Below are 25,321 nucleotides of genomic sequence, written 5' to 3'. Positions count from 1 at the left end.
TGATGTTTCGAAAGAGGAAGACGAATTCCTTAGTGACCCTGATTCTGATGCAGATGCATATGGTGATAATGAGTACAATTCATATGAATCAGACTAAATTCATCTATATACTAAAGAAGTTTGGAGTTGTTTATTTCATTTATTACTCAGTGAGTAACTTAATACATTTGTATATGTTTAATATAATGTTTATGAACTTTATATTATTTTTGACAATGACATTTTTTGTTTGTTCACAGATGAGGGGACGTGGAAGGGTTAACAAGCCCAGAGGACTGGTTCAACTTCCTACTAGTGCAAGTCAAGAGGACGCGAATACAGATGACGGACAAGAGCATGAGCTGCATTTACCACGGGCACCGACGGGACTTGGGGATACGAAACTTCAGATATGGGTTGTAACGACCCGAAAATCGGACCGCTACCGGCGCTAGGATCCAGATCGGCTTAAGGCCGCCGGGACCCGTAGCAAGCCTGACATGTAACCTGTAAACCTGTTTAATCCCATACATGATCAACAATCTTACATGAAAATTTAAAACTTTTCTTTCATACATTCTATCATACACCAAACTCAACCTGTGCATGCACTGAACTTATACATAATCATAAACTTGACCCCTCTGTGGGATCTCATCAATGCCCCCAATGGGTGGCATAACAAGTGTTGAGTTGGCTAAACATGGGCATCAATAACATTAAGATCATGTTTCAAAAAGGGATTACATTATACTATGGTCAAGCACACTTCTAACCTCAATATCGTTACATTACATATCTATACATCATTATACCATCTGTCATGTCCACATTCTAACTATTACATACATATGACTTCATTACTCTTCTTGACTTCTCTGTCTAACCCGTACCTGCAAACCTGGGAAATTTGGGAGAGGGGTGAGCTACTAGAGCCTAGTGAGCAGAATCATAAAGCATTTAAAACACATGCTATCATGGAATGCATCACATCACAACTAATCATATCAAGGATGAACTTGTCACCATTTAGCCCTCTACATAATCCAATCATGCCAGGGGCGTAGTGCATGCCACACCTGGTCTTTCTCTTATACATAACATAACATAACATACATATTCCATGGTGACGGGGGCGTAGTACAGGCCACGTCCGGTCTTTCTCTTACATAGTGCCAGGGGCGTAGTGCAGGCCACACCTGGACTTCCATATCATATCATCATGTCATAACATATGAGGGCTAATGGATCATTCAAAATTCATCCACATCAACAATATTTTATGCAATGCAACATATTCGTGATTTCTAATGCAAGCAACCTAAAATATCACATGGCATCCGTGATGCATGAACATGCTCAAAACTGATTTATTTAATTATTTAGCATAAGAGTTATTCCACTCACCTCAGGCTAGCTCTGACACTGACTGAAGCAGCTGACTCACTGCTGGGGTCCTCGGTTCCTCGGGTCCGAACCTACACAGGTGGACTCAAATGAGGGACCAACAACTAGAACATAACTCTAAAAACATCCCCCAAAAATCCCCTAAAACATCTCAAAACATCCATGCAAGAACATGCAAAGGAAGGCTGGACAGGGCACTTTCGGCGGCAGGTTCGGCGGCCGAAAGTCCCTCCAGAGCCGAAAGTCAGGCAGGTTCGGCGGCACCTTCGGCGGCCGAAACTCCCAGACAGAGGCGAAACTCATGCATGTTCGGCGGCACTTTCGGCGGCCGAAACTCCCAGACAGAGACGAAAGTCTCCTTTCGGGGGCAAGCTTCGGCAGCCAAAGGTTGCCTCCACAAGAGGGTTCGGCAGCCGAAAGTCCCTTCGGCTGCCGAACCTGGTTTCTCCCAAAGGGCAGAAACTAGGTTCAAACATGCACAAATGCCTCCAAACTCAAACCAACATGCATTTAGCTCAACCAAAACATGCATACAAGCTCCTAGGGGTCTCAAACTACCTTAAACCCCAACTACAACACATCAAACACACATTATAAGCCACATTGTTCATGAACATACATTTATACCCATAAACGTAACTATAACCTAAACATGCATTCTACCCCCATGAACTTCATAAAACTTACTTAAAACATAATATAAGCTAGAGATCGACTCTTACCTCTTGAAGATCGAGAGTAGAGGCGACCAAACTTGGAGTTGGGAGAGATTTGAGTTCTTGAACCTCAAAGCTCCAAAACTTTGCTGAAAAGCTCAAATCTTCAAAACAAAGTTAAAACAAATGAAAAACTTGAAAGATCTAGAGGAAAAACATCAAAGATCGGTGAGGGACGGCGGAGAGCTCACCTTGGTCGAAAATGGGGAAAAGCTCGCCCATTTTCGGCTAAGGGACCCTTTTATAGTGGCTGTCCAGGCCACGTTCGGGGGTCGAATGTGCCTCCGCATGCATGCCATGTTCGGCGGCCGAACTTGAGGTTCGGCGGCCGAACCTGGACTTCCCTCACTTATGCCTTCGGGGGCCTAAGGCTCACCCGAAACGCATGCATGTTCGGCGGCCGAACTTTGAGTTTCGGCGGCCGAACCTGAGCTTTCCTCTATGGTTGTTCTCATGCAAAAACTCATTCTCTTTTTACTTAAAATCATCAAAAGCATTAAAACATTTCATGAAAACATGGTTTTACCCATCTAGAGGTCTCCGACATCCGAGATTCCGCCGGACGGTAGGAATTCCGATACCGGAGTCTAGCCGGGTATTACATTCTCCCCCCCTTAAGAACATTCGTCCCCGAATGTTCCTCAACTAACACATAGCATGGCACACACATATCATACACATAAAACATATGAAACATATAAGAAACTAACCTTAGAAAAGATAAGGGTATTGCTGGAGCATAGACTTTCACCATCGGGATTTCCTTGTTTCTCAGCTTTCTGATCTGGGTGTCTATGATCCGCACTGGCTGCTCAACATAGGTGAGATCCTCTTGAATCTCCACATCAGGTTCACTAAGAACCTTGCCCGGATCTGACACAAATTTTCTCAACATTGAAACATGGAAAACCGGATGGATTCTTGCCATTGAAGCAGGCAAATCTAGCTTGTACGACACATTCCCAATCTTCTGCAAGATTTCAAAGGGTCCAATGTATCGTGGAGCTAGTTTACCTTTCTTCCCAAAACGAACCACTCCTTTCATTGGAGAACACCTTGAGCAATACCAGATTCCCCTCCTGAAACTCTACCTGTCTTCTGCGGATGTCTGCATAACTCTTCTGTCTGCTTGCAGCAGTCTTGATTCTCTCTCTGATTATGGGTACCACCCTGCTGGTGATCTCTACTAGCTCAGGCCCTGCCAAGGCCTTTTCTCCAACTTCCTCCCAGCAAACAGGTGACATGCACTTCCTCCCATATAAAGCTTCATATGGAGCCATCCCGATGCTAGCATGATGGCTGTTATTGTAGGCAAACTCCACCAAAGGTAGATGCTGCCTCCAAGAACCGCCAAAGTCCAGCACACACATTCTAAGCATATCCTCGATAGTCTGGATGGTCCTTTCGGACTGTCTGTCCGTCTGGGGGTGGAAGGCAGTACTGAAATCCAATCTAGTACCCATGGTATTCTGCAGACTCTGCCAAAACCTGAAGGTGAACTGGGGCCCTCTATCCGACACTATCGAAACCGGAACCCCATGCAGCCTGACGATCCCATCCACATATACTTGCGCCAACTTGTCCACAGAGTAGCCACTCCTGACAGGGATGAAGTGAGCAGATTTGGTGAGTCTGTCCACAATCACCCATATGGAGTCCAATCTGTTGGACGCCGCCGATAACCCCACTACGAAGTCCATAGCTATATTCTCTCATTTCCACTCTGGAATAGGTAGCGGGTTGAGCATTCCAGCCGGCTTCTGATGTTCCAGCTTCACCCTCTGACACACTTCGCAGGCTGACACAAACTGTGCCACTTCTTTCTTCATCGCTGGCCACCAATAAACTTTCTTCAAATCTTGATACATCTTGGTGGCTCCGGGGTGAACGCTGTATCTTGCATTATGAGCCTCCCTCATAATGTCTCATTTTAGCCCTATGTCATCTGGTACACACAATCGACTCCCATAGCAGAGGATCCCCTTACTGTCAAATCTGAACTCACTGTCCTTGCCTGACTGAACAGTCCTGGCAATCTTCACTAACTCTGGGTCCTCATGCTGTTTCTGAGCCACTTGCTCCAGAAACACAGGTGTCACTCTCATCTGGGCCACTAAAGCACCAGTACCAGACAACTCTAACTGTAGACCTTCATCAATGAGCTTGTAAAACTCCTTCGCCACTAGTCTCCTCTATGCCGTGATGTGGGATAGACTGCCTAGTGACTTCCGGCTTAGGGCGTCTGCCACGACATTCGCCTTACCCGGATGATACTGAATCTTGCAATCATAGTCACTCAACAGCTCCACCCATCTCCTCTGTCTCAAGTTCAAGTCTCTTTGACTCAGGATGTACTGCAGGCTTTTATGATCTGTGAAGATCTCACATTTTACCCCATAGAGGTAGTGCCTCCACATCTTGAGTGCAAAGATTACTGTTGCCATCTCAAGATCATGTGTGGGGTAATTCAACTCATGCTTCTTCAGCTGCCTAGAAGCATAAGTAATCACCCTCTCATTCTGCATTAGTACACAACCCAGTCCCACACGGGACGCATCACAAAAGACGGTAAAGTCCTCATCACTAGATGGCAGAGCTAAAACTGGTGCTGAAGTCAACCTCTTCTTAAGCTCTTCGAAACTCTCTTCGCACAGGTCGGTCCACAGAAACTTCTGATTCTTCCTGGTTAGTTTGGTCAGAGGAGCTGCTATTTTCGAGAAGTCCTGAACGAACCTCCTGTAGTAACCTGCCAAACCCAAGAAACTCCTGATCTCCGTCACTGAAGTGGGTCTAGGCCAGCTAGCCACAGTTTCTGTCTTCTTGGGGTCCACCTCTATCCCATTCTCTGACACTACATGCCCCAAGAATGAAATGCTCCTCAGCCAGAATTCACACTTAGAGAACTTGGCATACAAGCCATGTCCCCTCAAGGTCTGCAAAACCAACCGCAGATGATGGGCATGCTCCTCTGCATTCCTGGAATACACCAAGATATCATCTATGAAGACAATAACAAAGTGATCCAGGTACTGGCTAAATACTCTGTTCATGAGATCCATGAATGCTGTAGGGGCGTTGGTTAACCCGAACGGCATTACAAGGAACTCAAAATGCCCATATCTGGTCCTGAAAGCCGTCTTTGGCACGTCCTCATCTCTGATCCTCAGCTGATGGTACCCAGATCTCAGATCTATTTTGGAGAAACAACCCGCTCCTGCTAGCTGGTCGAATAGATCGTCGACCCTTGGCAAAGGGTACTTGTTCTTAGTAGTGACTTTGTTCAACTGTCTGTAGTCGATACAAAGTCTAAGGGATCCATCCTTTTTTTCTGACAAACAAGACTGGAGCACCCCAGGGTGAGGTACTCGGTCGGATGAAGCCCTTGTCTACCAGCTCTTGCAACTGTTCTTTCAATTCTTTCAACTCGGCTGGAGCCATCCTGTAGGGAGGGATAGAGATCGGTCGGGTTCCAGGCATCAATTCTATCTCGAACTCTATCTCTCTAGCAGGTGGTAAACCTGGCAACTCATCCGGGAAGACGTCTAGAAACTCTCTAACCACTGACACCGAGGCGGGCTCTCTAACCTGACTGCTAAGCTCTCTCACATGGGCCAAATACCCCTGACATCCCCTCCTAAGCAACCTACGAGCCTGAAGAGCTGATATCAGACCTCTAGGTGTACCCCTCCTGTCTCCTCTGAAGACAACCTCTGACCCATCCTGACCTTTGAACCTGACTACCTTGTCCCTGCAGTCCAAGGTAGCACCATGGGTAGATAACCAGTCCATCCCTAGAATGACGTCAAAATCTGTCAAGTCTAGAACCACAAGGTCGGCGGACAAGCATCTTCCCTCAACAAACACAGGACTACACTGGCAGACTGACTCTGCCACTAATGGATCACACTTGGGTCCACTGACCAAGAGAGGACACTCTAACTCAGAGATCATCAACCCCAACCTCTGGACGGCTCTCGGAGCAATAAAAGAATGAGATGCACCAGGGTCCATCAAGGCATACACATCTGAACAACCAATGACTAAGTTACCTGCCACCACGGTGTTAGATGCATCTGCCTCCTGCTGTGTCATTGTGAAGATCCGTGCTGGAGCTGATGGACCTTCACCTCTGAAACCCGCTGAAGAAGAGGCTGCCCCTCTCCCTCTGCCTCTGCCACTGGCCTGAGTCATGGCTGGAGCTGCTGGCTGCGCTACACTACCTGAAGCTGTCTGCTGGGACTGTGCCATCGGGGCTGCTCTTGGACATTCTCGAGACATATGCCCCTCCTGACCACATCTGTAACAGGCTGTCGTCCCAAACCGACATACTCCCCTGTGTGGCTTGCCACACCTTGCACAAACTGCATTATTAGCACCAGAGCTTGAGCCATTCCCTAGTCCCAGACTGGACTTAACCTTGTTCCAGAACTTGTTCTTCTTAGACTTCCTGGGACCTCTGTCCCACTTCTTGCTACCTGAAGTTGCTGCACTCATTGAAGAAGAGCCTGGGGTCTTAGAACCAGAAGGCTGTGCCACTGACTGTTTAACTGACCCCTGAACGATGGCACTGGCCTCCATTTTCCGGGCCATATCCACTATGGCATGGAAGCTCTCCCTATCTGCTGACTGGATCAAGGAGGAATATCTGGAGTGGAGTTTCATGATATACCTCCTTGACCTTTTCTGGTCTGAGTCAAGGTTTTGCCCTGCAAATGGCAACAACTCCAAAAATCTGTCTGTGAACTCCTCTACACCCATCTCATCAGTCTGCCTCAACTGCTCAAACTCTATCATCTTCAGCTCCCTTGAACTATCAGGGAAAGCCCATCCTGCAAACTCGTTTGCAAACTCCTCCCAAGACATGCTATCCACTTTCGGGTTCACATAATTCTTGAACCACTCTCGTGCCTTTTTGCACTTAAGTGTGAACCCAGCCATCTGAATGGCTCTACTATCATCAGCCCCAATCTCATCTGTGATCACCTTGACCCTCTCCAGATACACAAACGGGTCATCCCCTTTTTCATACTGGGGAGCACCCAACTTTATGTAGTCAGTCATCTTGGCCTTGCTCCCACTGGCTGAGCTAGGTCTAAGAGGTTGGGTAACTGGGGCTGCTGGTTCTGCTGGAGGAGGAGGAGGTACAGCATCCCCTGGGGTAGGGTTTGCTGGATTTGGATAGTAAGGTGGAGGTGGATACATTGGGTACTGTGAATATGGTGGGTAGTAGGGTGGGTATGGCATCTGTGTGGGATAAGGGCTAAAGCTGTGGTAGTCCGATGTGCCTCCCATCGAATACCCAGGGTTTTGTGAGAAGGGTGGGTAGTAGGGTGGCTGAACAAATCCCGAGGCCTGAGTGCCTCCTTGGGATTCTCCCATTCCTTCTTCTGACATGCTATGTAATACCCGGCTAGACTCCGGTATCGGAATTCCTACCGTCCGGTGGAATCTCGGATGTCGGAGACCTCTAGAAGGGTAGAATCATGTTTTATAAAAATGTTTTCATGTTTTTAATGGTTTTAAAGTATGAAACTAAATGAGTTTTTACATAAAAAGTCTTTGGAGGAAAACCCAGGTTCGGCCGCCGAAAGTCAAGTTCGGCCGCCGAACATGCATGCGTTTTGGAGGCACGTTAGGCCCCCGAAAGCATGAGTTAGGGAAGTTCAGGTTCGGCCGCCGAAAGTCAAGTTCGGCCGCCGAACATTGCATGGATGCGGAGGCACATTCGGCCCCCGAACGTGGCCTGGCCAGCCACCTATAAATGGGGCACTTAGCCGAAATGGGCGAGCTTTCTCCCATTTTCGGCCACAGCAAGCTTTCGACCTTCCCTTTGCAACTCTTGTGCTCTTCCTCCAAATCTCTTCCATTTTTCTTGAGTTTTGAACTCACATTGCAAGTTTTGAACATTTAAACCAAGTTTTGGAGCTTTGGGAACTCAGGAGCTCATTTTCGTGGATCTCCAAGTTTAGGTCGTCTCCCTCTCGATCTTCAAGAGGTAAGGGCCGATCTTAAGCTCCTCATGTGTTTTAAGTAAGTTTTATGCTAGATCTAAGGGTAGAAATGCACGTTAGGTTATATGTTGAGTTTATGGGTTATTTTGATGATTTGAGCAATGTATGTTGATTTTTGTGTGTTTGAAGTGTTGTAGTTGGGGTATATGATAGTTTGAGACCCCTAGGTGTAATGTATGTGTGGTATGCATGTTGTAGAACGAGATTATGCATGATTGGAGGTTTTGGGAGGCAAGAGGTTCGGTTGAACCAAGTTTCTGCCCTTTGGCAGAAACCAGGTTCGGCCGCCGAAGGGAGTTTCGGCCGCCGAACCCCCCTTTGTGGAGGCAGCATTCGGCTGCCGAAGTTGCCCCCGAAAAGAGACTTTCGTCTCTGTCTGGGACTTTCGGCCGCCGAAGGTGCCGCCGAACCTACCTGAGTTTCGTCTCTGTCCAGGACTTTCGGCCGCCGAAGGTGCCGCCGAAAGTGCCCTGTTCAGCCACTCCATGCATATCTCTATGTGATATTTTCAGGATGTTTTAGGGGGTTTTTGGGGAATATATTAGAGTTATATTTATGTATGTTTGGTCCCTCATTGGAGTCCACCTGTGTAGGTTCGGACCCGAGGAACCAAGGACCCCAGCAGTGAGCCAGCTGCTACAGAGTTTGTCAGAGTCAGCCAGAGGTGAGTGGAACTAAACTTAACCTTTTAAATTAAGAAATGAAATGCTTTTATCATGCTTCATGCATCATGATCATATTATAGGTTGTTTGCATTAGAATTCACGACTATGCCGCATTGTATTGTTGTGATAGATGATAGTGGATGGACATTAGGATGATTCATTAGCCTTCCGAGTACGAAGTCCTGTGGTGCCCATAATAGGGCCGGGCAATACGAAGACCTGTGGTGCCCATAATAGGGCCGGGCAATAACTCCGAGTACGAAGTCCTGTGGTGCCCATAATAGGGCCGGGCAATACGAAGTCCTGTGGTGCCCATAATAGGGCCGGGCATGGAGTTGAGGGATTTTTGAATCAGTCCATCCGTGGTGTGATTTGTTTGTGCAGTGACGCATTTCACGATAGCATGTTTTAAATATTTTCTTTTATAGTTCTACTCACTGGGCATCTAGCTCACCCCTCTCCCCTAACCCCCAGGTTTGCAGGTACGGGATAGATAGAGAAGGCAAGAAGAGAAAAAGTCATATGTATGTAATAGTTAGTGTGTGGACATGACAACTGTACTATGATGAAATGTAAAAATATTCAGGATGTTATGTAATGAGATCATTGAGGATAGAGTTGTGCTTGACCATAATATATTGTTAATCCCTTTTGTATATACATGATCTTATGTTATGATGTTTATGTAAACTAACTCAACACAGGTTGTTTTGCCTTTAAGGCTTGATGAGATCCCACAGAGGGACTATGTTATGTATATGATCAGAGTATGCACAGGTTGAGTTAGTTGATGACAGTATGTATGAAGAAAAGTTTTAATTTTTATGCATGTTGTTGATCATGTATGGGATTATACAGGTTTACAGGTTTTATGTCAGGCTTGCTACGGGTCCCGGCGGCCTTAAGTCGACCCGGATCCTAGCGCCGGTAGCGGTCCGATTTTCGGGGCGTTACATGCTAACTCCCAAATTGCCATCCCTCCTCTGCTCTACATCCATATCATCCCCCATGTCCTCTGACGCTCCTCCCTGAACTGTTCCTCTGACTGATCTGCTTCTACCCAGATCCAAAGACCTTCTAGGGTCTCTTACTGCTCTTTCTCTGTTAGACCTACTAGACATTGCCCTAGGCAATGCTGGAGGACGGGCGCTCGTGCCCTCATCCTCAGGTGTGTAATACCCGACTAGACTCCGGTATCGGAATTCCCACCGTCCGATGGAATTTGGGTGTCGGAAACCTCTAGAAGGGTAAAAGCATGTTTTTATAAAATGTTTTCATGTTTTTAATGTTTTTAAGTATGATTTTAAATAAGTTTTAGTATGAAAATTCTTTAAGGAAAAACCCAGGTTCGGCCGCCGAAACTCACTTTCGGCCGCCGAACATGCATGGACTTTGGGAGGCACGTTAGGCCCCCGAAAGTCTAAGTGAGGGAAGTGCAGGTTCGGCCGCCGAACCTTATGTTCGGCCGCCGAACATTGCATGGATGCGGAGGCACATTCGGCCCCCGAACGTGGCCTGGCCAGCCACTATAAAAGGGTCCCCTTGGTCCGCACGGGCGAGCTTTTTCTCTCCCATTGTCGGCCAAGGTGAGTCTCCGCCGCTCCTCCCTCGATCTTGAGTGTTTCCTTTAGATCTTTCATGGTTTTAACAAGTCTTCATCTTGCTTTGAAGTTTTTAAGCTTTTGAAACGAGTTTTGAGCAAGTTTTGAACTTGGAGACCCAAGGAGCTCAATCTCTCCCAACTCCAAGTTAGATCGCCTCCACTCTCGATCTTCAAGAGGTAAGAGTCGATCTCTAGCTTACATTATGTTTTAAACAAGTTTTATGCAAGATCTATGGGGTAGAGACGCATGTTTAGGTTTGTTGATGAGTTTATGGTTTTGATGCTTTGATGAACAATGTAGATTGATTGTGTATGAATGAAGTGTTGTAGATGGGGTATATGCATGTTTGAGGCCCCTAGGAACTTGTATGCATGCTTTGGTTGAAAAATATGCATGATTTATAGATTTGGAGGCGAAATGTGCAAAGGGAGCCAAGTTTCTGCCCTTTGGCAGAAACCAGGTTCGGCAGCCGAAGGTACTTTCGGCCGTCGAACATGGCTGGGGAGGCAGGCCTTTCGGCTGCCGAAGTTGCCCCCGAAAAGAGACTTTCGTCTCTGTCTGGCACTTTCGGCCGCCGAAGGTGCCGCCGAACCTAGCTGAGTTTCGTCTCTGTCTGGGACTTTCGGCCGCCGAAGGTGCCGCCGAAGGTGCCCTGTTCAGCCATTTCATGCATATTTTCTGTGATGTTTTCATGATGTTTTAGGGGGATTTTGGGGGATACATTAGAGTTATGATTATATATGTTGGTCCCTCATTGGAGTCCACCTGTGTAGGTTCGGACCCGAGGAACCAAGGACCCCAGCAGTGAGCCAGCTGCTGAGAGTTTGACAGAGTCAGCCAGAGGTGAGTGGAACTATACTTAATCTTTTAAATTAAAAAGTGAATATTTTATCATATTTCATGCATCATGACTATAATATAAGATGTTTGCATTAGAATCACGAATATGCTACATTGCATTATTATATTGTGGTTGATGAGGAGGGACATTGCACGACTCACTAGTCCTGTGTACGAAGTCCTGTGGTGCCCATAATAGGGCCGGGCAATAGCTCCGATTTACGAAGTCCTGTGGTGCCCATAATAGGGCCGGGCAATACGAAGTCCTGTGGTGCCCATGGTAGGGCCGGGCATGGAGCTGAGGGATTTTTGGGTCGGTCCGTCCATGATGTGAAATGTTTGTGTAATGATGCATTCCATTATAGCATGTTTTAAATATTTTTTTATATATAGTTCTACTCACTGGGCATCTAGCTCACCCCTCTCCCCTAACCCCCAGGTTTGCAGGTACGGGATTGATAGAGAAGAAAAGAAGAGAAAAGTCATATGTATGTAATAGTTAGATTGTGGACATGACAGTTGTATTATGATGAAATGTAAGAATTTTCAGTATGTTATGTAATGAGATTATTGAGGTTAGAATTGTGCTTGACCATAGTGTATTGCTAATCCCTTTTTTTTATGTACATGATCTTATGATATGATGTCTATGCAAAACTAACTCAACACATGATGTATAGCCTTTGAGGCTTTGATGAGATCCCACAGAGGGACTTTATTTATGTATATGTTCAGAGTATGCACAGGTTGAGTTGGTGATTGACTGCATGTATAAAAAGAAAAGTTTTAATTTTTATGTATGATGTTGATCATGTATGGGATTAAGCAGGTTTACAGGTATATGTTAGGCTTGCTACGGGTCCCGGCGGCCTTATGCCGATCTGGATCCTAGCGCCAGTAGCGGTCCGGATTTCCGGGGCGTTACAGAGTGGTATCAGAGCCCTAGGTTCACATGGTCGGACCTAGCGTGTCGGGCTCATAGAAGTATTAGAGGGTCAAGCACAATAGGAAAGGTCATGTCCACTAGGATAGGATGTAGAGTCCTGTCTTGCTATGATGATGTGATATGCCATGACTATATGCATGCGCATAAATGATATGCTATGTTTGCCATGTATGTGATGTAGGTTCATGTGACTCCACATGAACCATATGATGCTAATGCTTGTGAGTTATGTGCTGTTTTTCAGAAACAGAATGAGAGGAACTCGTCGATCTGCACGATTGACAGGAGTCCCACCAGAGGATGAGGGCACAAGCGCCCGTCCTCCCACATTGCCTAGGGCAATGTCATGCAGAACAAACAGAGAAAGAGTATCAAGGGACCCTAGAAGGTCTTTTGATACTAGCAGAAGGGGGACAGAAAGAGGAGGAAGTTCTTCAGATGTGAGGGAGGTTATGGAAGAAGTTCAGAGAAGGGATGGGAATCTGGATGTTGGCATGTCAGAAGAAGGGACAGGGGAGTCACAAGGAGGCACTCAGGCCTCGGGGTATGGTTTTCCACCCTATTACCCACCCTATGCACAGAGTCCCGGGTATCCGATGGGAAGTACGTCGGATTACTCCAGCTTTAATCCCTACCCTACTCACATGCCTTATCCACCTTTCTATCCACCGTACCCACAGTACCCAGCCTATCCACCCTCATCCTTCCATCCTCACCCAGCAAACCCCACCTCGGGGAATGCTGCATCCCCACCTCCACCTCCTACAGAACCAGTAGCCCCAGTTACTCAACCTCCTAGACCTAGCTCAACCAGTGGGAGTAAGGTGAAAATGACAGCTTACCTTAAGCTGGATGCTCCTAAATATAAGTCAGGGGATGATCCCTTTGAATACCTGAGAGCAGTGAAGACGATCACTGATGAGCTAGGGGCAGATGATAGAAGAGCCATTGAGATGGCAGGGTTCACCCTGAAGTGCAAAAAGGCAAAGGAATGGTTCAAGTGCTATGTGGACCCGAGACTAGACAGTATGACATGGGAGGAATTTGCCAATGAGTTTGCTGGATGGGCATTTCCAGATAGTTCCAGAGAGTTGAAGATGATTGAGTTTGAACAACTGAGACAGACAGAAGACATGAGCATAGAGGAGTACACAGATAGATTTCTGGAGCTATTACCCTTCTCAGGGCAAGCTCTAGATACAGATGTGAAGAAGGCCAGGAGATATGTCATGAAATTACAGTCCAGGTACTCCTCATTGATTCAATCAGCTGAGAGGGAGAGTTTTCACACGGTGGTAGATATGGCTCGAAGAATGGAGGCCAGTGCCATAGTTGAGGGGTCAGTGAAGCAGTCAGTGACCCAGTCTTCAGGGGTTAAGACCCCAGGCAGAGGAGGGCCAGGACCCTCTACTCAGAGTTCAGGTAGTAAGAGATGGAGTAGCACTAAGAAGCCCAAGAAGAACAAGTTCTGGAACAAGCTGAAATCCGGTCTAGGATTTGGCGGTGGCTCGAGTTCAGGCTCAGATGGTGCAGAATGCCAAAGGTGTGGGAGGCCACACAAGGGAGCGTGTCGATGGGGGACCAATGCATGTTTCAGATGTGGCCAGGAGGGACACATAGCTCGGGATTGTCCTAGAGCACCTTTCATGGGCCAGCCCCAACAGACAGCTTCGGGTAGTGTGGCACAACCAGCAGCTCCAGCCACAACACAGGGCAGTGGCAGAGGTAGAGGGAGAGGGGCAGCCTCTTCTTCTGGTTCCCGAGGTGAAGGTCCATCAGCTCCAGCCAGGATCTTCACAATGACTCAGCAGGAGGCGAACACATCCAACACCGTGGTGTCAGGTAATCTCATCATTGGGTGTTCTGATGTGTATGCATTAATGGACCCGGGTGCATCTCATTCCTTTATTTCTCCGAGGGCAGTTGAGAGGTTAGGGTTGATGGTCTCTGGGTTAGAGTGTCCCCTATGGGTCAGTGGACCTAAGTGTGATCCGACGGTGGCAGAGTCAGTCTGCCGGTACTGTCCAGTGTTTGTTGAGAGAAGATGCCTCTCCGCCGACCTTGTGGTTCTAGACTTGACAGACTTTGACGTCATTCTAGGGATGGATTGGCTATCTACCCATGGTGCTACCTTGGACTGCAGGGACAAGGTAGTCAGGTTCAGAGATCAGAACGGGTCAGAGGTTGTCTTCAGAGGAGACAAGAGGGGTACGCCTAGAGGTCTGATATCGGCCCTACAGGCTCGTAGGCTGCTTAGGAAGGGATGTCAGGGGTATGTAGCTCACGTGAGAGAGCTAGATAGTCAGGTCAGGGAGCCAGCCTCAGTGCCAGTTGTCAGAGAATTTCTGGATGTCTTTCCAGAAGAGCTTCCAGGACTACCACCTGCTAGGGAGATAGAGTTCGAGATTGAACTGATGCCTGGAACTAGACCGATCTCTATCCCTCCCTACAGGATGGCACCAGCAGAATTGAAGGAACTGAAAGAACAGTTGCAAGATCTGGTAGATAAGGGCTTCATCCGACCGAGTACCTCACCTTGGGGTGCTCCAGTGCTTTTTGTGAGAAAGAAGGATGGATCCCTCAGACTTTGTATCGACTACAGGCAGTTGAACAAGGTCACTACCAAGAACAAGTACCCATTGCCAAGGATCGATGATCTATTCGACCAGCTAGCAGGAGCGGGTTGTTTCTCCAAGATAGATCTGAGATCAGGGTACCATCAGCTGAGGATAAGGGAAGAAGACATACCAAAGACAGCTTTCAGGACCAGATATGGGCACTATGAGTTCCTTGTAATGCCGTTTGGGTTAACTAACGCCCCTGCAGCATTCATGGACCTCATGAACAGAGTATTCAGACCATACCTGGATCACTTCGTTATTGTCTTTATAGATGATATCCTAGTGTATTCCAGGAATGCAGAGGAGCATGCCCAGCATCTGAGGATTGTATTACAGACCTTGAGGGAACATGGCTTGTATGCCAAGTTCTCCAAGTGTGAGTTCTGGTTAAGGAGCATATCATTCTTGGGGCATATAGTGTCAGAGAATGGGATAGAAGTGGACCCCAAGAAGGTTGAAGCTGTGACTAACTGGCCAAGACCCACCTCAGTGACAGAGATCAGAAGCTTCTTGGGTTTGGCTGGCTACTACAGGAGGTTCGTTCAGGACTTCTCTAAGATTGCAGCTCCTTTAACCAGATTAACCAGAAAGAATCAGAGATTCGAGTGGACCGATCAGTGTGAAGAAAGCTTTGAGGAGCTCAAGAAGAGGTTGACTTCAGCACCAGTGTTAGCTCTGCCAAACAGCAATGAGGATTTCACAGTGTTCTGTGATGCATCCAGAGTAGGCCTGGGTTGTGTGTTGATGCAGAATGGTAAGGTGATCGCTTATGCTTCTAGACAGCTGAAGAGGCATGAGTTGAATTACCCCACACACGACCTGGAAATGGCAGCAGTTATCTTTGCCCTCAAGATGTGGAGGCATTACCTCTATGGGGTAAAATGTGAGATCTTCACAGATCATAAGAGCCTGCAGCACATCTTGAACCAGAGAGAGCTGAACTTGAGGCAGAGGAGATGGGTAGAACTGTTGAGTGACTATGATTGCAAGATCCAGTACCATCCGGGTAAGGCTAATGTAGTAGCTGATGCCTTAAGCCGGAAATCACTTGGCAGTCTATCCCACATCACGGCAGAGAGGAGACCGGTGGTGAAAGAATTTTATAAACTCATCAATGAGGGTCTACTGATGGAGTTGTCTGGTACAGGTGCTTTGATTGCGCAGATGAAAGTAATACCCGTATTTCTGGAGCAGGTGGCTCAGAAACAGCATGAGGACCCAGAGTTAGTAAAGATTGCCAGGACTGTTCAGTCAGGCAAAAACAGTGAGTTCAGGTTCGATAGTAAGGGGATCCTCCGCTATGGGAATAGACTATGTGTACCAGATGACATCGGGCTAAAAGGAGACATTATGAGAGAGGCTCATAATGCAAGGTACAGTGTTCACCCTGGAGCCACCAAGATGTACCAGGATCTGAAGAGAGTGTATTGGTGGCCAGCTATGAAGAGGGAAGTGGCACAGTTCGTGTCAGCCTGCGAAATATGTCAGAGGGTGAAGCTGGAACATCAGAAGCCGGCTGGAATGCTTAACCCACTGCCGATTCCAGAGTGGAAATGGGAGAATATCGCTATGGATTTTGTAGTGGGGTTACCGGCAACATCCAACAGACTAGACTCCATATGGGTGATTGTGGACAGACTCACCAAATCTGCTCACTTCATCCCTGTTAGGAGCAACTACTCTGTGGATAAGTTAGCGCAGGTTTATGTGGATGAAGTTGTCAGGCTGCATGGGGTCCCAGTTTCTATAGTGTCAGATAGAGGGCCCCAGTTCACCTCCAGGTTTTGGCGGAGTCTGCAGAATGCTATGGGTACCAGGTTGGATTTCAGTACTGCCTTCCATCCCCAGACTGATGGACAATCAGAGAGGACCATCCAGACAATAGAGGATATGCTCAGGATGTGTGTGCTAGATTTTGGCGGTTCTTGGAGGCAACATCTACCCTTGGTAGAGTTCGCCTACAATAACAGCTATCATGCTAGCATTGGGATGGCTCCATATGAAGCTTTGTATGGGAGGAAGTGCAGGTCACCCGTTTGCTGGGAAGAGGTTGGAGAGAGGTCCTTAGCAGGGCCTGAGCTCGTAGAGATCACCAGCAGAGTGGTACCCATGATCAGAGAAAGAATCAAGACTGCTACAAGCAGGCAGAAGAGTTATGCAGACATCCGCAGGAGACAGGTAGAGTTTCAGGAGGGGGATCTAGTATTGCTCAAGGTGTCCCCAATGAAAGGGGTGGTTCGGTTCGGAAAGAAGGGTAAGCTAGCTCCGCGGTACATCGGACCCTTTGAGGTCTTGCAAAAAGTTGGGAATGTATCGTATAAGCTGGACTTGCCTGCTTCTATGGAGAGAATCCATCCGGTTTTCCATGTTTCCATGTTGAGGAAGTTCGTGTCAGATCCGGGCAAGGTTCTTAGTGAGCCTGATGTGGAGATCCAAGAGGATCTCACTTATGTTGAACAACCAGTGCGGATTCTTGACACTCAGATCAAAAAGCTAAGGAACAAGGAAATCCCGATGGTGAAAGTCCTTTAGAACCACCACAATATGGAAGAATGTACCTGGGAGACACGGGAGTCCATGCTCCAGCAATATCCCCATCTCTTTTAAGGTTAGTCTCTATGTGTTTTATATGTATGTTATGTTGTTTTGCTATGCATGTACTAGTTGAGGAACATTCGGGGACGAATGTTCTTAAGGGGGGGAGAATGTAATACCCGACTAGACTCCGGTATCGGAATTCCCACCGTCCGATGGAATTTGGGTGTCGGAAACCTCTAGAAGGGTAAAAGCATGTTTTTATAAAATGTTTTCATGTTTTTAATGTTTTTAAGTATGATTTTAAATAAGTTTTAGTATGAAAATTCTTTAAGGAAAAACCCAGGTTCGGCCGCCGAAACTCACTTTCTGCCGCCGAACATGCATGGACTTTGGGAGGCACGTTAGGCCCCCGAAAGTCTAAGTGAGGGAAGTGCAGGTTCGGCCGCCGAACCTTATGTTCGGCCGCCGAACATTGCATGGATGCGGAGGCACATTCGGCCCCCGAACGTGGCCTGGCCAGCCACTATAAAAGGGTCCCCTTGGTCCGCACGGGCGAGCTTTTTCTCTCCCATTGTCGGCCAAGGTGAGTCTCCGCCGCTCCTCCCTCGATCTTGAGTGTTTCCTTTAGATCTTTCATGGTTTTAACAAGTCTTCATCTTGCTTTGAAGTTTTTAAGCTTTTGAAACGAGTTTTGAGCAAGTTTTGAACTTGGAGACCCAAGGAGCTCAATCTCTCCCAACTCCAAGTTAGATCGCCTCCACTCTCGATCTTCAAGAGGTAAGAGTCGATCTCTAGCTTACATTATGTTTTAAACAAGTTTTATGCAAGATCTATGGGGTAGAGACGCATGTTTAGGTTTGTTGATGAGTTTATGGTTTTGATGCTTTGATGAACAATGTAGATTGATTGTGTATGAATGAAGTGTTGTAGATGGGGTATATGCATGTTTGAGGCCCCTAGGAACTTGTATGCATGCTTTGGTTGAAAAATATGCATGATTTATAGATTTGGAGGCGAAATGTGCAAAGGGAGCCAAGTTTCTGCCCTTTGGCAGAAACCAGGTTCGGCAGCCGAAGGTACTTTCGGCCGCCGAACATGGCTGGGGAGGCAGGCCTTTCGGCTGCCGAAGTTGCCCCCGAAAAGAGACTTTCGTCTCTGTCTGGCACTTTCGGCCGCCGAAGGTGCCGCCGAACCTAGCTGAGTTTCGTCTCTGTCTGGGACTTTCGGCCGCCGAAGGTGCCGCCGAAGGTGCCCTGTTCAGCCATTTCATGCATATTTTCTGTGATGTTTTCATGATGTTTTAGGGGGATTTTGGGGGATACATTAGAGTTATGATTATATATGTTGGTCCCTCATTGGAGTCCACCTGTGTAGGTTCGGACCCGAGGAACCAAGGACCCCAGCAGTGAGCCAGCTGCTGAGAGTTTGACAGAGTCAGCCAGAGGTGAGTGGAACTATACTTAATCTTTTAAATTAAAAAGTGAATATTTTATCATATTTCATGCATCATGACTATAATATAAGATGTTTGCATTAGAATCACGAATATGCTACATTGCATTATTATATTGTGGTTGATGAGGAGGGACATTGCACGACTCACTAGTCCTGTGTACGAAGTCCTGTGGTGCCCATAATAGGGCCGGGCAATAGCTCCGATTTACGAAGTCCTGTGGTGCCCATAATAGGGCCGGGCAATACGAAGTCCTGTGGTGCCCATGGTAGGGCCGGGCATGGAGCTGAGGGATTTTTGGGTCGGTCCGTCCATGATGTGAAATGTTTGTGTAATGATGCATTCCATTATAGCATGTTTTAAATATTTTTTTTATATATAGTTCTACTCACTGGGCATCTAGCTCACCCCTCTCCCCTAACCCCCAGGTTTGCAGGTACGGGATTGATAGAGAAGAAAAGAAGAGAAAAGTCATATGTATGTAATAGTTAGATTGTGGACATGACAGTTGTATTATGATGAAATGTAAGAATTTTCAGTATGTTATGTAATGAGATTATTGAGGTTAGAATTGTGCTTGACCATAGTGTATTGCTAATCCCTTTTTTTTATGTACATGATCTTATGATATGATGTCTATGCAAAACTAACTCAACACATGATGTATAGCCTTTGAGGCTTTGATGAGATCCCACAGAGGGACTTTATTTATGTATATGTTCAGAGTATGCACAGGTTGAGTTGGTGATTGACTGCATGTATAAAAAGAAAAGTTTTAATTTTTATGTATGATGTTGATCATGTATGGGATTAAGCAGGTTTACAGGTATATGTTAGGCTTGCTACGGGTCCCGGCGGCCTTATGCCGATCTGGATCCTAGCGCCAGTAGCGGTCCGGATTTCCGGGGCGTTACAAGGTGGTACTCCAGTCAATCTTGCCGATCGACGAGTTCCTCTCATCCTGTTTTCTGAAAAACAGTACACATCACATAAACATTAGCATCATATGGTTCATGTGGGCACACATGAACCCACATCACACATCATAGCATATCATTCATATCATAGCATTTCACATCATCATGTAAGATAGGACTCCACATCCTATCCTAGTGGACATGATCTTTCCTACTGTGCTTGACCTTCTATAACATCTATGAGCCCGACACTCTAGGTCCGACCATATGAACCTAGGGCTCTGATACCATTCTGTAACGACCCGAAAATCGGACCGCTACCGGCGCTAGGATCCAGATCGGCTTAAGGCCGCCGGGACACGTAGCAAGCCTGACATGTAACCTGTAAACCTGTTTAATCCCATACATGATCAACAATCTTACATGAAAATTTAAAACTTTTCTTTCATACATTCTATCATACACCAAACTCAACCTGTGCATGCACTGAATTTATACATAATCATAAACTTGACCCCTCTGTGGGATCTCATCAATGCCCCCAATGGGTGGCATAACAAGTGTTGAGTTGGCTAAACATGAACATCAATAACATTAAGATCATGTTTCAAAAAGGGATTACATTATACTATGGTCAAGCACACTTCTAACCTCAATATCGTTACATTACATATCTATACATCATTATACCATATGTCATGTCCACATTCTAACTATTACATACATATGACTTCATTACTCTTCTTGACTTCTCTGTCTAACCCGTACCTGCAAACCTGGGGAATTTGAGAGAGGGGTGAGCTACTAGAGCCCAGTGAGCAGAATCATAAAGCATTTAAAACACATGCTATCATGGAATGCATCACATCACAACTAATCATATCAAGGATGAACTTGTCACCATTTAGCCCTCTACATAATCCAATCATGCCAGGGGCGTAGTGCATGCCACACCTGGTCTTTCTCTTATACATAACATAACATAACATACATATTCCATGGTGCCGGGGGCGTAGTACAGGCCACGTCCGGTCTTTCTCTTACATAGTGCCAGGGGCGTAGTGCAGGCCACACCTGGACTTCCATATCATATCATCATGTCATAACATATGAGGGCTAATGGATCATTCAAAATTCATCCACATCAACAATATTTTATGCAATGCAACATATTCGTGATTTCTAATGCAAGCAACCTAAAATATCACATGGCATCCGTGATGCATGAACATGCTCAAAACTGATTTATTTAATTATTTAGCATAAGAGTTATTCCACTCACCTCAGGCTAGCTCTGACACTGACTGAAGCAGCTGACTCACTGCTGGGGTCCTCGGTTCCTCGGGTCCGAACATACACAGGTGGACTCAAATGAGGGACCAACAACTAGAACATAACTCTAAAAACATCCCCCAAAAACCCCCTAAAACATCTCAAAACATCCATGCAAGAACATGCAAAGGAAGGCTGGACAGGGCACTTTTGGCGGCAGGTTCGGCGGCCGAAAGTCCCTCCAGAGCCGAAAGTCAGGCAGGTTCGGCGGCACCTTCGGCGGCCGAAACTCCCAGACAGAGGCGAAACTCATGCATGTTCGGCGGCACTTTCGGCGGCCGAAACTCCCAGACAGAGACGAAAGTCTCCTTTCAAGGGCAAGCTTCGGCAGCCGAAGGCTGCCTCCACAAGAGGGTTCGGTGGCCGAAAGTCCCTTCGGCTACCGAACCTGGTTTCTTCTAAAGGGCAGAAACTAGGTTCAAACATGCACAAATGCCTCCAAACTCAAACCAACATGCATTTAGCTCAACCAAAACATGCATACAAGCTCCTAGGGGTCTCAAACTACCTTAAACCCCAACTACAACACATCAAACACACATTATAAGCCACATTGTTCATGAACATACATTTATACCCATAAACGTAACTATAACCTAAACATGCATTCTACCCCCATGAACTTCATAAAACTTACTTAAAACATAATATAAGCTAGAGATCGACTCTTACCTCTTGAAGATCGAGAGTAGAGGCGACCAAACTTGGAGTTGGGAGAGATTTGAGTTCTTAAACCTCAAAGCTCCAAAACTTTGCTGAAAAGCTCAAATCTTCAAAACAAAGTTAAAACAAATGAAAAACTTGAAAGATCTAGAGGAAAAACATCAAAGATCGGTGAGGGACGGCGGAGAGCTCACCTTGGCCGAAAATGGGGAAAAGCTCGCCCGTTTTCGGCTAAGGGACCCTTTTATAGTGGCTGTCCAGGCCACGTTCGGGGGCCGAATGTGCCTCTGCATGCATGCCATGTTCGGCGGCCGAACTTGAGGTTCGGCGGCCGAACCTGGACTTCCCTCACTTATGCCTTCGGGGGCCTAAGGCTCACCCGAAACGCATGCATGTTCGGCGGCCGAACCTGAGCTTTCCTCCAAGGTTGTTCTCATGCAAAAACTCATTCTCTTTTTACTTAAAATCATCAAAAGCATTAAAACATTTCATGAAAATATGGTTTTACCCATCTAGAGGTCTCCGACATCCGATATTCTACCGGACGGTAGGAATTCCGATACCGGAGTCTAGCCGGGTATTACATGGGTACCACTTGCATCCGGTGTACAGCCATCTCATAGAGATCGATCATATACACCAGTTCCACCATGTGCCGATGCACAGCTTCCCCGTCCCCTTCCACCTCCTCACCGTCACAGTTTACATCCTCACCACCCTACTGCAGCTCCACGACCAACGGTATCACATACACATTCACCTCTTCCTGCATCCCCTTCTGGTACTGCATCAGCTAGAGGGACAGGATCTACATCAGCATCTACTCCATCATCTGCTCCTGCATCTGCTCCAGCATCAGCTGCATCGACCACTGCTGTAGGCGGAACACAGTCATTCCGACAGACTATTTCACTCATTAACAACAAGTAATAGTTAATTGTTTATTAATTTAGATTAATTTAAATGTTACCATTTACTTACTCACCATTGTTCATGTAGTTTGCATCCGTCGGAGATGTGCAGCCGCAGGATAACTCTGATAGTGAAAGAAAGATTGGTCGAGGAAGGCCACTGTTGGAAGACTGTGTCCAATGAAACTAAGGAGTTTTATTGGCAGGAATTCAAGGTGAAGCATAATTATTTTAGTAGTTTGTCATATATTTATGAACTGTTTAATTACTAACTACTCATAAAATGTAATCTTTTTGCAGAAATACTTCATATGGGACCAAGCAATTGACAGCTTGGTAAAAATTGCCTGGCAGAAAAAGGCAGCTGAGCGATACAGGGGCTTAATGTGGGAAATCAGGAAAGGGAAGGCGAAGAATCTTGCAACCCCTGATTCTGTTTTGAGGAAGTGGCAGGAAACTTGGAACACTTCTGAATACAAAGAGAAGTGTGAGAAGTTTTCTGCCAATAGGCATAGTGAGGCTGGAGGGTCAGGATCTGGCATTTCCAGGCACGCATGCGGTTCTGTTTCACAGTACACCCACCAGCGGAGGATGGTATTTGTTAAAACTTTTATTTTATAATTATCTTCTTATAAATATTTTGGTTCGATGACAAATGCTACAATTCTTATAATTGGTAACAGAGGGAAAGACTAGGCAGAGAACCACATCCTCATGAGCTTTTTGAGGCCATACATAAGAGAAAGGGGACGGAGGAGTTTGTTGATGCGAGATCAAAAGCTATTTATGTAAGTTAATCTTAAATGTAGTTATTAACAATTTTGATTGACTTAAATTGTTTTACTTATATGTTACTTTAAATTTATAATGCAGGATAAATACGTACAACTGAAGGAGGCTACTACACATCAACAGGAGGGAAGCAATGAGTCGACGCCCATAAATGAGGCCCAACTGTACTACGAAGCAGTTGGCGGACAGAAAAAGAGTCGAGTTTATGGGTTAGGGTCCCAGGCTTCAGCATATTTTCATGAGCCATCTCATTGTTCTGCATTATACATGTCTGCACCCCCAGTGGATCCTCCTACAATTGAAACAATGAACAGGATGCAGAATAAAATTGATCGGCTAGAGACAGAGAATAGTCGAATTACCACAAGGCTGGACGAGTTGCAGACGATTATGCATAGGATGATGGCACAACAGGGTATTGGGATATCCACTCAGACATCTACTCCTACGGCACCTCCAGCTCCGTCTCCACAGCAGCGGCGTGATGATGCCCCTGTCATTGGTGATCATCATACAGATAGTGATGATGATACAGATGTTGAGCTAGCTAGTTTAGTTTAGTATGTATATTTTGTTATGACCAGTTGATAATTTTTATTTCAAATTATAATTGTAGTACAAATTCTTTACGTTTTTAATATATTTTAATGAGTAATTTAGTTTTGTCCGTTTATAATATTATTATTATATGAATATACAAATGGATGTATATGAATGTACAGGGTACAGATGGATGTATATGAGTGTACAGGGTACAGATGGATGTATATGAGTGTACAGGGTACAGATGGATGTGGATGTATATGAATGTACAGGGTACAGATGGATGTATATGTACAGTTACAGGGGTAGGGGTACAGGGGTGTACAATTTGCAATTGTGTCATTTTTATTCACTAACGAATTAGTAACAAAAATCTGTCACTGTCACCAATGGAAAATTCCGTTGGTGATCCGTCACTGTTACCAACGAAAAAGTCCGTTGGTGATCCGTCACTGTCACAAACGGAAAATTCCGTTGGTGATCCGTTACTGTCACTAACGGATACAAATTTTCGTTAGTGAATTATTTACCAACAAGAATTTTCCTGACGGAATAAATCCGTCACAGATCCGTTAGTGAAAAAAATCACTAACGGATCTTCAACGCTCACCAACGGAAATTTCCGTTGGTGATTTTGCAAAATCTTGTAGTATTATATAAACATTTTTCAAGTGAACCATGTAAATAAATAATCACTATATACAATAGACACATTTCAAGTTTTTCTTTATAAATTATCAGACTAATCGAATGATAAAAAATAATTATATTCACTGCATGAAAATATATCTTCATAATAACAATCATATTTTATAAACTACTCATTTTTATTCCACATACTCAGTAAGAACTTCAGGTCCAAGAATTTCATAAATTTCAAATAAATTTATTTTTTAAATGCAGAATTCTTCTTTGGCATATCATTTTTAAATCTATATATATTATTCAATATATTTAAATTCAAGATTCTTTTCATATTTCATAATACTGAGCACTACCTCATATGTGAGAATATCGGTGACGTTTATTTTGTATTGATTCTATTTTTTTGTCCTGAAATGATATAACTTTTCAAGATCTCTTAATTTAATTAATTTTAGGTACTTGATTTTCTTCTGAAAATTTGTTAGTCATATCTCATATCTCTTCTAGAGGTTTTACCTTTTTAATTTAATTTAACTATCTAAAAATATTTGCTCATATTTTTTGAGATTTTTTTTTAGAATCAACCAATTTATCATGTTTCAGGCATATCATAAACTTATTAACATAAGCAGCTGGTCTTTTGGGGACTTTAATTTTAATAGGAGCATATACCGCTGGCTTGTTTTTCTTGAGTTAGTAAATATGTCTAGCAGCCGACTTGAATTTTCTTTTCACATT

At 45.4% G+C, this 25,321-nt stretch overlaps 1 protein-coding gene across 1 annotated transcript; it reads left to right on the top strand.

The window, feature by feature from the left end:
• The first annotated feature begins 215 nt into the window (after positions 1-215).
• Positions 216-23,956, top strand: LOC110617863. The gene is made up of 6 exons (XM_043957766.1): positions 216-395; positions 22,359-22,618; positions 22,692-22,818; positions 22,904-23,197; positions 23,287-23,391; positions 23,477-23,956. The coding sequence occupies exons 1-6, from the start codon at positions 216-218 to the stop codon at positions 23,954-23,956; spliced, it is 1,446 nt and encodes a 481-aa protein (XP_043813701.1).
• The last annotated feature ends 1,365 nt before the right edge of the window (positions 23,957-25,321 follow it).

The sequence above is a fragment of the Manihot esculenta genome, chromosome 6, assembly GCF_001659605.2.
Source record: "Manihot esculenta cultivar AM560-2 chromosome 6, M.esculenta_v8, whole genome shotgun sequence".
In the NCBI taxonomy this organism is placed as follows: domain Eukaryota; kingdom Viridiplantae; phylum Streptophyta; class Magnoliopsida; order Malpighiales; family Euphorbiaceae; genus Manihot; species Manihot esculenta.
Note: the sequence above shows the minus strand (reverse complement) of the source record. Positions and strands in the feature narration are given on the sequence as shown.

Coding starts and splice junctions, on each gene's coding strand:
- LOC110617863 (XM_043957766.1), top strand. CDS start 216: ATGACATTTTTTGTTTGTTCACAGATGAGGGGACGTGGAAGGGTTAAC. Junction 22,819..22,903: donor TTTATTGGCAGGAATTCAAG/GTGAAGCATAAT, acceptor ATCTTTTTGCAG/AAATACTTCATATGGGACCA. Junction 23,198..23,286: donor ACACCCACCAGCGGAGGATG/GTATTTGTTAAA, acceptor AATTGGTAACAG/AGGGAAAGACTAGGCAGAGA.